Source organism: Mycena indigotica, assembly GCF_014461135.1.
Source record: "Mycena indigotica strain 171206Taipei chromosome Unknown Mind.scaff0002, whole genome shotgun sequence".
Classification (NCBI taxonomy): Eukaryota; Fungi; Basidiomycota; class Agaricomycetes; order Agaricales; family Mycenaceae; genus Mycena; species Mycena indigotica.
In genome coordinates, this window is record NW_023503001.1 from 3,362,240 (window position 1) to 3,374,279 (window position 12,040).

Genomic DNA, 12,040 nt, shown 5'->3' on the forward strand with positions numbered 1-12,040 from the left:
CATGAACTTCTACCGGCCAGCGCTCGGCCTTATAGTAGCTGGTCTTATGCAGGGAGTTCTGGGCCAGCCAATAGCTCGAGTTCTGATCTATACGGCAACGAGAGCCTTTCGACATGACTCAATCCCTACCGCCGTCAACGCGTTACTGCAGCAAAGCAAGACGCTAAATGTCGTTTTCGACCACACAGAAGACCAGAATCAATTCAATGACGCTAATCTAGCCAAATACGATGCAATCATGTTCGTCAGTACGACGGGAGAGGTGTTAGACGATGCTGGGAAGGCGGCATTCCAGAAGTACTTGAATTTGGGGGGCAACTTTGTCGTGCGTCATAGCTATCCATTGAGAAAGACTGCAATCATTAACACAGGGAATTCATTCTTGCTCTGACTCGCTCGTCAATACCACGTTCTATGGGCAAGAAGTTGGTCAGGCTATGTGTCTTCCGGTTTCATACCTTATTCCGACTCTTTTTTGGAGGTGCCTACTTCGACTATCATCCGGAGCTACAAAATGCGGTTGGTAGCCTGCTCTAATTGGGATGAAACAGAGTAACCGGTAAAGTAGACGGTCGATGTGCTCGTCGACCATCCAAGTACCCAAGGATTACCGAAAGAATGGCACATCCAGGAGGAAATGTAGGCCCCAAGCGTTGGACAGGTCAGAGAACGTGTAACATCTAATCTAGGTATAATTTCAAATCAGACCCGCGAAGCATTGGGGCAGTCGTTGTTCTGGCCGCCAATGAGTCCAGCTATGTTGGTATGATCTCTCTGACGACTCCCCTGTAGATACCGCTGAAGGTGTGTGTGTGCGTCGCATAGATAATGGAACCAGAAAGTTTAATCAAGGTACCCCTCATCCTTCTGGTAAATCTTGGTGTTTGGATCTATGATAACTTGGAGTAAATTAATCCCCAGCCTGGTACCAAGAGCATGGAGCTGGCGTGGAAAATGGAAACCCCGCTGGTCGCAGTTTTTATACGAGCCTCGGTCATCTCAATGAGACCTGGCAGGTACGCCAATAATTATGATTCGCGACGGAGAACCCACATTGATCACGTCAGGATGTTTTGTTCATATCCCATGTAACTGGCGGGCTTAACTGGGCGCTCCAAGCCAACACTACTCTGGCATTCAATGCCCACGCGAAAGTGGGCAATTCACCCTCTTCCCCGCCATCGACTGGTCCAAGCCCGAGCCTTCCTTTGTGGGTTTCTCCTACCAGAGTATTCTTTTTTTTACCCCTGATTGTTTTTGAAAGACATAGCGGAGACTCTAGCGGCGCCATAGAAACGGCCCCGCAAATCGCCCTTGTCGCAGCAGCATCAACTCTGCTCAACATCATACTGTAGGACTGTCGCTGGTATCAGATAAGATAAAGCATGGCAGCATTAATCACATCGTGACCAAGTGCCAGTGACGAAGGACACCCTTCTCTGAGTTCTTCCACATGGTCCCAGTCTCCAGCAAGCAATATCTCGAGTCGGAGCGTCGGTTTTAGTCCCATGACGGGTCAAATGACTCCTTCCTTCTCTTCTCTACATCGACACTAAATTACTGGTGGCTCTACCATACTATTCCCCGTTTCACTATACTCATGCTCTCGTTGTCGACTCTGCCCATAGTCCTTTGGCTCTCCGCAAGTCTCATGATGTGTCAAGTGACTTCGTTCTTCTCTTCTCTACCTCGACGATAAATCGCTGGCGGCTCTACCATGCTAATCCCCGTTTCTCCATGCTCAAACGACTGGGATCGCTGTCCGCTCTGCCTGTAGTCTGGTGTTTCGGCTTTCCCGACTGCCTTAATGGCCCTCTCGCCAATACTACTGTCTGTGATACATCAGCTTCACCATCTGTACGAGCGAATGCCTTGATCACCATGTTCACTGTGGACGAGCTCGTGAGTAACTCGAATGTCGGTGCGCCAGGTGTACCACGACTCGGAGTTCCAGACTATCAGGCAGCGGAAGAAGGACTTGTGTGTCACTTCCTCGCTCATTGCATACCACTCTGACTCATATCTAGCACGGACTTGCAACCTCCCCAGGAATAATATTTGCATCATCTGGAGACTTCAGCTTTGCCACCTCATTTCCTGCCCCCATCCATATGAGCGCTGCCTTCGATGACCCTGCCATTCTCGCAGTCGGCGATGTGATTAGCACGGAAGCGAGAGCATTCAGCAACGCAGGCAGAGCATCTCTCGACTACTTTACCCCGAACATTAATCGTGGGTACTTGATAAACGCACAATTCTGAACCATGACATGGTCTTCAGCCTTCAAAGATCCACGATGGGGAAGGGGACAAGAAACTCCGGGAGAAGATCCATATCGCGTTGCTCAATATGCTTACAACTTTGTGGAAGGGTTGCAAGGAGGAATAGACCCACCCAATATGAAAATCGCCGCTGTTTGCAAGCACTTGGCAGGCTATGATCTCGAGAATCCGCCAGGCACAAATCGTTTTGTCTTCAATGCTGTTATTTCTCAGCAAGACCTTGTCTCGTACTACCTCCCCCCTTTCCAGAGCTGCGCTAGAGACGCCAAAGCGGGAGCTATAATGTGTGGCTTCAACGCATTGAACGGTTTGCCAAGTTGCGCTGATCCGTTCTTGCTACAAACCGTCTGTAGTTTAAACCCTAAAAAAGTCATCTCACCACCTCCTCAGGTTCTTCGTGACTTTTACGGCTTCAACGAAGAAAGATGGACGGTCGCTGACTGCGACGCTATCGAGTTTATGTTTGACCAAATGCATTTTGTCCCAGACTTCACACATGCAGCTGCCGCGGGAATGAATGCTGGTGTAGACCTGGATTGCGGCACAACATACGGAGACAACCTTGGTACGGCAATCAAGATGTCGTTAGTCAATGCGTCTACGATCGCCAGCGCGTTAAAACGCCAATACGCCTCACTCATTCGGCAAGTCTTAATGCAGCTAGATTCCCGTTTCGTTGACAATCGACGTAGACTTGGATATTTCGACCCTCCCTCTGCCCAACCATACCGTCATTTGACTTGGGACGATGTGAATACAGCCCATGCTCAACAATTGGCATATCAAATTGCTGCTGACGGCCTGGTCCTTCTCAAGAATGACGGGACCCTTCCCATCTCCCAAAATATCAAGACGCTTGCGCTCATCGGACCATGGGCAAGCGCAACGACACAAATGCAAAGTAACTATGCTGGGCCTGCTCCCTTTCTGACCAGTCTGCTTGCTGCCGCCGAAGGTCTGGGTCGATTCACTGTCGTTTCTGAGCCGGGCGCCGGTGTGAACACGAACGACGCAAGCGGATTTGCGGCTGCTGTCAGCGCAGCATTGAGTGCCGATATTGTGGTGTATGCTGGTGGTCTCGATAACAGTTGTGAAGCCGAGGGATCAGACCGCACCACGGTCACGTGGCCAGGAAATCAGCTTGACCTCATCGCGCAGTTGGCCACCATAGGCAAGCCTCTGGTGATATTGCAGTTTGGCGGGGGTCAAGTCGATGACATAGATCTCAAGAATAATCCAAACGTATGAACTCGGTTCCCTTTGCCGGTGCCCCCTCTCACTCTGAATGGTTAGATCAGCGCAATCATATGGACTGGCTACCCTGGACAGAGCGGCGGAACGGCCGTGTTCGATATCTTAACGGGAAAGCTGTCTCCTGCGGGGCGGCTTCCCACCACACAGTATCCGGCCAATTATGTCGACCAGGTCCCAATGACTGACATGACGCTACGCCCAAGCAACTCCAATCCAGGAAGGACATACAAATGGTACACGGGCACTCCAACATACGAGTTCGGAACCGGACTTGGCTATACGACATTTGGCCTTAGTTTCTCGCCCGCTAACTCACCTCAGGCTTCTTATAACATTCAAGCCCTGATCGCCCAGGCCCGCAAGGACGAACCGGTCGACCGCTCCTTGTTGGACACGTTTGAGGTCGTGGTAAAGAATACTGGGACCACAACTTCTGACTTCGTCACTTTGTTGTTCATGAACACGACTGCAGGAGAAGGACCATATCCAAAGAAGGAGTTGGTCTCGTATACCCGTGCTAAAGGCATCCAAGCAGGTGCCACAGCAATTGTTAAGTTGCCCGTGACACTTGGAAGCGTTGCCAGGACCGATAATGATGGAAATACCTGGCTCATAGCTGGAGAGTATAACTTACTTGTCGACGTGCCGACATCCCTTTCACATTCTTTCCGACTGACTGGGACAAGTGTTCAGCTGACCCGGTGGCCCGGCGCCTCGTAATAGCAATTTCTTCGACTTCAAACTTAGCATTCATATAGAATGGACTTTACTTGATGTCTTCGTGTCAGAATAAGATCTCTCGGACAAACTTCGTTCGGCTTGAAACTTGACGTGTAACGTGTTACGCTCGTGATCCACGCGCTGATCTCGTCTTTCACCCCTTGACTGTCCTCATACCCAAGCAACACCTAGCCTGTTTCGTCGTCGTGATTCGAGTCTTTCAACTTGGTTTGCCCTTTGCGCCTGCAGCACATTCAAAGAAGCAATTCCCACTAGCGACAATAGCTGGACGACCTTTTGAAGCTGGCGACCTTATCGATGCTCCATTTCGCCTCGGTGATACCAAATGGCAGTGGAGGTAACAATACCCTAATTCCAAGGCGGTCGGACAGCCTGAATGCGACACAGACTAAGGCTCCCAATGCCCAAGCAAGTTTTTTCCAACAACGTCAATGACGTACTAATTGTAGTACAGCATACGCAACAACAAAACCAGCTTTTTCTTACGATAGAGCAGGAACTTCATGATGCGCGGAGGGTGGGGACACACGGTCAAGAGGAAGATTTGAGGAGTGCGTTGGGGATGGTCATCGGGCGAGTTGTAGAAATGGTGAGTACATTACACCCCAAACTGACAATTCTTCCAACCCAAATTGCAGTCTGCACTCCTTCAAGAGGCTTACAAAAGCAAAGCTGAACTTGAGGTGCAACTGAATGTCGCCAAATCAAATTTGCAGCTTGTAATCGCCAACAACGAGATGCTGGAGGAGGCCCTACGTTCTGGTGGTGGCAATGGGCGTGATGTGGGCTGGCGACGGTCGAGTGGAGCTGGAGTCCGTCAGCAACAACAACAACACCCGACACAGTCACACGACGGTGACCAGAGTCCCAACAGCTCACCAACAGACTCTCAAGGGGCCAATTCCCGATTCTTTAAAACATTCTTCTCTGGAGCCGTTAGCAGCAGCAACACCCGGCCCGGGACACCGACGAACCAAGGGCAAGGTCATCTGACATCGCCCAGCCTACCATCCCTCCACCATGGGGGCCATACCGCAGAGGAAGAGGCACTCAGCGCTGCCTTACAGGCCGCAAAAGCCAACGCAGAAAAGTCGAGGATTGAGGCAGAACGAGCCAAGGTCGAAGCGGAAAAAATGCGTGGTGAGAAAGCGGCACTGGAAGCAGAGTTGGAGTCGCTGAGCCAGGCGTTATTTGAGGAGGCAAACAATATGGTTGCTAGCGAGCGCAAACGGAGGGCGGAAGCGGAGGGGCAATTAGAAAAACTCAAGCCATTGGTCGAGGATGCTCGAGAAATCGGCGAAGAGTTGAAGGAGGTTAGAATGGAGAGAGAAGCGCTGAAGAGCGCGTTAAGGATTGTCGAGGGCGAAAACGAGAGTTTAAGGAGTGCTTCCCGATTGAGCTACCATGGCAGCAATCCCGGCAGCATCGATTTAGAGCACGACGAAGCGGAACCCGGCGGCAGCCCACCAAGTAGGGGAATGACCAGGTCACGATCAAGCTCTCAAGTTGGAACCAAGAGTCCCATTCGATTATCACCTAGTGGATCACCTCATATCCAGTCTTTCTCAGGATCACCTCCGATGTCTGGCTCACCTCGACCCCTACCCCTTGCTCAAGAAGAAAATAACACTTTGGAGGATGAAGAGCCAATTGTGTTCGCACCAACTGGATTGAGAGCACCTGACGTACAGTCAGACGACGGTGGAACTCCGAGACGGCCAGTTCTACCTCTGAACACCCAGACCAATCACGATGAACAGTATGACTACGAGTACGAACATGTTTCGCGGACAACAAATAGCTCTCCCTCGTTTTCACCCCCACCTACCGCGACAGTACCCTCAGTACTGGACCCATGGCGTATCTAATATAATTCGACTACTCATGGACCCATATTATTTTCTATATTTGCGCTTTTTTTCATTGCTTTGCAAAATGCATATTTCTAAGACCGCTCAGTCACATGATCACATCTCTTAACCTTGATCACTCTCATGCGTAAATTTCTTGCGCCGGGGCTGAGGCCGTCGATGGTGGCTGCCAGTGTATGTCGAATCGAAAACCAGCTTGCATATCTAACTGCCGTAGTCTAGGGGCATTACAACACCGTCCTCCCGCGTCAGTCAAGCTGCTTCTGCCATTGCCGTCAAGGCCACCACACAATCACCTTCGCCTCCAACGAACACAGACCTACCGACGATAAGCGCAAGCCCGGATAAAGTTGCTGTTGGCTGGGATACCAGGACATGGTCACGATTGTAAGCTGTGCCTTTCGCAAATCTGTTCGCTGTTGAATTACTCTCAGCCACAATATATGGCTCCGAGACCATTGCCGTTGCCCGCAATGTTTCCACCAAATCACAAAGCAGCGGCTTGTTAACACATCCGAGGTTTGTCCTTCCGGTTTGCTCTAGTCGCCATTAAGTCGTGCAGATTCCTCCCGGGATTTCTCCCAGCAAGGTGGAAGCTACGGAGAACGGGCTGTTGGTGTCGTGGCCATCCTCCCAGCCCCATGAATCTTTATACCCATGGTCTTGGCTCAGGCAAAATTCCTACGATCCTCAAATACCTGACGCAAAGGTACCTCCACGGGAGTAAGCCGTTCCTGTCTGCAACAAGGAACCACTTGAATCAGAAATGCAGAAAGATACTCTGGGGCTCCAAGATCATGAATTCAGTGCCAACAGTAACCTTTGAGGAAGCTATGGCTGAGGATGACCGCGGACTGCACAAATGGGTGTCCAATATCGTATTGTCACTTACCCTGCTCGTCGTCTGTGTGCTAAACTATTGCAGCATCGATTTGGGTTCTGTTTCGTGTCTGGCGTGCCGCCAAACCCCGAGGCTACAGAGAAGCTTTCTCAGCGAATCGGATTTATCCGCGAAACCCAATGTTCGTCATGTTACTATTATTCTTCCTTTGTTTCGATGATTAGTCAGACGGGAAATTCTGGGACTTCACCTCTGATCTGGCCAAGGGAGACACTGCTTATACGATGCTTGCTCTAGGGGCTCACACCGATAACACGTATTTCACTGATCCTTGCGGCTTGCAACTCTTCCATCTTCTCTCTCATACCGAGGGCAGTGGTGGGTCTACCCTCCTAGTTGATGGTTTTTATGTCGCCTCTATCCTCAAAGAGCTTCATCCTGATGCCTATAACGTACTTTCCAGTACACCTGTTCCGGCTCATGCTGCTGGTGAACTATCGGCGCTCTACAGACCCTCTCCGCCTGGAGGGTATCCTGTTTTGAGTCACGATCCCGTCACGGGCGACCTCAGCCAAGTCCGATGGAACAATGACGACCGAAGCGTCATGAACCATCTTTCCCCTCAACAACTTGAAGATTGGTATGCCGCTATCCGTGTGTGGCACAAACTCCTTACTAGTGCTGATTCTGAGTACTGGGTGCAACTGGGTCCCGGAACGGCTGTCAGTACGTGGATCTCATCCTCCCACACGACATGTGCTGATTCATCTGAATAGTTGTGGATAACCACCGGGTTTTACACGGACGTTCTGCCTTTACAGGAAAGCGAAGAATGTGTGGAGCGTATATTGGAGTGGATGAATACCGCTCCAAACTAGCCGTGTTGGATGAGCGATTCAGTGGGAAAGCGTTCACGGAACGTAGTGTTTGGAGCCCAGGACTTTGAGTTTGTACGTCTATAGCTGTGTCTTGCATTCCTTCTGTCCCGTCAGGAAAAATAGGTCAAATATTGTACTTTTGGGCGAAGCGTGTCTATACCACTACGTCGGACTGCGATTTTATTTCCTTCAAAATGTACCCTTCCAATCCTCCACAGACCCAGAGTTCTTGCACGCTAGGGCCAATCGGCGTAACATGGTAGACTTTATTTAGCCCGTCGCCATTTACCACGACCCTCCCATCGTCCATGTGAATCTGCACTTGAATTTGCTTGTTCACCGTCAGTTCTCCTTGGATTCCGCCAGCGCCTCTGACACCGCCATGAGCATATCGTTGGGTCAGCTCTGTCACGAGTTCGGGGCATTCGAGACAGACAAGGCCGTTGTTGATAGCATTGCGCTTGAAGATATCTCCGAATGACCCCGCAATCACAACAGGAACCCCCGCCGCTTTCAGGGCAGTAGCAGCCTGCTCTCGAGATGAGCCAGTCCCAAAGTTGTAGCCAGCAACGAGAACGGTTCCAGGAGTATTGAGCTCAGTGGCCTCCGGGAGGGTATCTTTGAGGGAAGCCACAAGACCGGCAAAGGAGGGGTCATAATTCTCCATCACTACTTCTGCTTGCTTAGAAAGCGTAATGTCATCTTGGTATGTGTATTTCCCTGGGTAAAGCGCGTCGGTGTTGAGATTGTCTTGGGGAGTAAAGAGTAGAGGGCCCGAAAACAACGACGGAAAATTTGGGGTCAAAGGCTCGTGAGTGAGAGAGACAGATGGTGTAGAGGGTGATGAATTATTCGTTATGGAGAAGAAGAGCTGGTCGGGGGCCGGCAAAAGAGCAGGTTCAAGCGATGCTGGACTGCTGATGAACCCATTGATCGCGCTTGCTGCTACAACAGCTGGACTAGCCAGGTAAGCTTGCGCCTTAGGATGGCCCATACGACCTTTGTAATTACGGTTCGTCGCACTGATGCCTGTCTCGCCTTCTTCGAGGAGACCGGTACCCAGTCCGATACATGGCCCGCAGCCAGCGGGAAGAACCTTGGCTCCAGAACGCACGAGGATGTCCCAATAGCCAAGTTGTTCCGCTTCCAATTGGACATTTAAACTGGCAGCAGCGATGTAAAAGTCCACGCCAGGATTAACTTTGTTCCCCTTCATGACCTCCGCGGCAGCCGCTATGTCTGATACTCGTGAGTTGGTACAACTGACCAGATACGCCTTTTGGATAGGAATATTCGCTGCTTCTAGTGAGGGAAGTGGAGTTGACAGTTTGACACTGTTAGGGCCAGATACGTGCGGCACGAGCGTAGAAAGATCAAAGACCAAATGGGAAGAGTATTCAGCATCTAGGTCAGAGTTGATTGGTGCGGAACGAAGAGCATCGAGACGACGACGGTTTATGCGAGTGTGCTCAGGTGGAGGAGGTATAAGGGCAGCCATTTCGGGGGAGGAAAAAGTCCGCAGTTCTAGTTTGGCCAATGCGCGATCGTACCACTGAAGAAGTATTTCGTCGACAGGAAACACTCCAACCAAAGCACCCCATTCAGTGGTCATATTGGCGATTGTCAGTCTTTCATCGACAGACAGAGTCGAAACGCCGTCACCAGTAAACTCGAGGGCAGCATTCAAGACTTCGTCCTTGTTAAAAGAGCCGCAGAGAGCGACAATTACGTCTTTGCCCGTAACTCCAGGTGCAAGTTTTCCCCGGAGCTCGACTTTGACCATTCGAGGTATCTGCCACCAAGTTTTCCCTGTAGCCCACAAAGCCGCTGCATCTGTCCGCACAATTGGAGTCCCTATGCATCCCACACCGCCGTACATGTTGCTGTGGCTGTCACTCGCGACGGTCAGCGTGTTGGGGAACGCATAACCTTCCTCAACAAGAATCTGGTGGCCTATGCCGCGTCCAGCTGGGTAGAAGTCGACACCATGCTTACGTGCGAATTCCTCGATAGATGCGTATTTTGCGAGATTTTTGGGGGAACGGTTTTGCACATCATGGTCGAGAGTAAACACAGGCTGACCACGATGTAGTATCTTTGTGGCACCAATAGCTTTGAATCTCTCGATATTTTAGTAGGGGTTCTCAAAAAGCGGTAAGGACCACTAACTTGGAGATGACTGGTCCAGTGTTGTCGTGGGTCATTACATGCTCAGGGCGAATCATAACATAGTCGCCAGCCTTGAGGATTTTGCCTGGGGGAAGGCCAACGGCATATTTCTGAACGACTTTTTCAATGACTGTCTGAGGGATATGGGCGGCTGTTGCAAAACATCGTCGACTCCAACGATGCATCAAGTTGAGCGCAATGTTGAGCAATCGCGAGTGTGGGTTGTCGATTCGGAGGTTCGGCCGAAACTTGAATATCTTTGTGGATGACGTGACCCTAATCACGCGAGCTCTGCTTATGGAGGTCCTCTGCGCAGCCCATAGCAGCATCGAATCTTATTCTCTATCATGCGCTCCCATTCCCCGATAGCCATTTGGTTTGCGTTTGCCTGTACAACCTCGTTAGCCCAGCAAACTCCTCTGGATTCAGACTCAGGTACTGGTACTAATTAGGTCGCAATTGTTGGCCATGAGTTATGCTAATAAAGACTGTCAATGACAGGCTTCCAAGTAGACTTCAATGCCCTTCGGCTTGTTCAACTCTCTGAAGGTAGCAACGCCACGTGGATGACTGAGCGTCAAAAACTCGCCATCAAGGCCGCTGGTTGGGACTACGCAGACATGTAGGTGTAAAGGGCTTTATTGCTTTCTTCAGGTTGTCAATTTCTTGTCAGTACTGAGACTCCTTTGCTTGGCTCAACGCCAAAGCGGCACTTTTCATGTCCAGCTCCAAGCTCACCCATCGTTGCGAACGTCCTCCCATTGCTTTCGACAGCGGAGCCAAAAGCCAACCTCAAACATCTTACCTCTTATCATACTCGATATTACAACTCGGATACCGGCGCAGCTGCATCCGACTGGTTGTACTCCAAAATTCTTGCTTATACGGACGAACTGGCAAGTGAAGAGCAGAAGATGCTTATTGCTGTGGAATCAGTCCAACATAAGTGGAAACAGAACTCCATAGTCAGGAACACTGTTTGGCCTTCTTTTGGCGAGTCTCATTAAATATAGGTCATTCGCATAGCACCTCTTGATGCTTCAAACACCGACGCCACAACTATCGTTGGCGCACACATCGATAGCATCAATCGTGAGAGCGTTTTCCATCGCGCGCCAGGTGCTGGTGACGACGGTTCGGGAACTGTCACCATTCTTGAAGCATATCGAGGTTAATTATCTATTCACGAAGACGCACTTTCCCAAGCTGACGCCTTGTGTAGCGCTTCTGCTCTCTGGTTATGTTCCTTCATCGCCTCTAGAGTTCCATTTTTACGCAGGCGAGGAGGGCGGGCTTCTCGGTTCACTTGTAACCCTAAACATCTCCCATTATCGGCTCTGATTGAATCATAGGCTCTCGCAGCTCGGTTTGAAGAGAAAGGCAAGGAAGTACGAGGAATGATCCAATTCGATATGACGGTACCCCTTCTTTTGCTACTTCTGATACAATTCGACAACAATTTTGTAGGATTTTGTCAAAACCGGTTCCAGAGAGGAAATTGCAGTCATTGGCAATGAAAACCAGGTCGACGCTGAACTGACCGAGTTCTTGATCGCAGTCATCGACAGATATAGTAGGCATTGTCCGTATCCTCTATGCGGGCACTCCGTTTATTAATCCCAGTCGAAATTCCCTGGGTCCGCGACTTTTATCCGAAAGGTCCAAGCAGCGACCACCAAAGCTGGAAAATGGCTGGATTCCAGTCCTGCCACCCGCTTGAGGCTCAATTTAAAAACACCAATAATTGTAAGGTTGTCTTCTCCCATGAGTTGGTGACATCTTGGCTCTCATAGACATCCATGGCGTAGACGATCTACTTGACATCAGTCCAGAATTCTCGTCTGACCACATGTTACAGTGGGTCAGTCCATTTTGACATTTTGCGGTGCTTAAGAATCTATGTACTTAGTTTCTCGAAGCTGGCTGTCGCTTTTGCGATAGAGTTGTCGAGTTACTAGAGACTGAGTAGTAACAGGGTCGTCGCCCAAGGGTAGCTGAGTCATC

The 12,040-nt window shown here is 50.3% G+C and overlaps 5 protein-coding genes across 5 annotated transcripts; 4 read left to right on the forward strand and 1 right to left on the reverse strand.

Annotated features, from left to right (window-relative positions):
• Window position 1: 1 nt before the first annotated feature.
• Window positions 2–1,355, forward strand: MIND_00224800 (Class I glutamine amidotransferase-like protein; the record flags this gene model as incomplete). Its single annotated transcript, XM_037359137.1, has 9 exons — window positions 2–325; window positions 372–429; window positions 482–519; window positions 569–639; window positions 690–763; window positions 826–870; window positions 922–1,016; window positions 1,068–1,210; window positions 1,265–1,355. 9 exons carry the CDS (start codon window positions 2–4, stop codon window positions 1,353–1,355), a joined length of 939 nt encoding a protein of 312 aa, XP_037224232.1.
• Window positions 1,356–1,737: 382 nt separating this feature from the next.
• On the forward strand, window positions 1,738–6,145 carry MIND_00224900 (putative exo-1,4-beta-xylosidase bxlB; the record flags this gene model as incomplete). The annotated part of the gene is made up of 9 exons (XM_037359138.1): window positions 1,738–1,980; window positions 2,028–2,232; window positions 2,281–2,627; window positions 2,673–3,524; window positions 3,576–4,071; window positions 4,449–4,614; window positions 4,665–4,713; window positions 4,774–4,866; window positions 4,916–6,145. 9 exons carry the CDS (start codon window positions 1,738–1,740, stop codon window positions 6,143–6,145), a joined length of 3,681 nt encoding a protein of 1,226 aa, XP_037224233.1.
• A 114-nt stretch (window positions 6,146–6,259) lies between these two features.
• Window positions 6,260–7,935, forward strand: MIND_00225000 (uncharacterized protein; the record flags this gene model as incomplete). The annotated part of the gene is made up of 8 exons (XM_037359139.1): window positions 6,260–6,322; window positions 6,366–6,535; window positions 6,583–6,667; window positions 6,711–6,871; window positions 6,921–7,026; window positions 7,074–7,170; window positions 7,218–7,715; window positions 7,766–7,935. Exons 1-8 carry the CDS (start codon window positions 6,272–6,274, stop codon window positions 7,933–7,935), a joined length of 1,338 nt encoding a protein of 445 aa, XP_037224234.1. The 5' UTR covers window positions 6,260–6,271.
• An 86-nt stretch (window positions 7,936–8,021) lies between these two features.
• MIND_00225100 (Homoaconitase, mitochondrial) lies at window positions 8,022–10,365 on the reverse strand (the record flags this gene model as incomplete). Its single annotated transcript, XM_037359140.1, has 2 exons — window positions 8,022–9,987; window positions 10,037–10,365. 2 exons carry the CDS (start codon window positions 10,363–10,365, stop codon window positions 8,022–8,024), a joined length of 2,295 nt encoding a protein of 764 aa, XP_037224235.1.
• An 18-nt stretch (window positions 10,366–10,383) lies between these two features.
• Window positions 10,384–11,994, forward strand: MIND_00225200 (Peptide hydrolase; the record flags this gene model as incomplete). Its single annotated transcript, XM_037359141.1, has 10 exons — window positions 10,384–10,471; window positions 10,538–10,658; window positions 10,710–11,001; window positions 11,050–11,206; window positions 11,259–11,344; window positions 11,389–11,454; window positions 11,504–11,609; window positions 11,660–11,782; window positions 11,830–11,893; window positions 11,946–11,994. 10 exons carry the CDS (start codon window positions 10,384–10,386, stop codon window positions 11,992–11,994), a joined length of 1,152 nt encoding a protein of 383 aa, XP_037224236.1.
• Window positions 11,995–12,040: the final 46 nt, after the last annotated feature.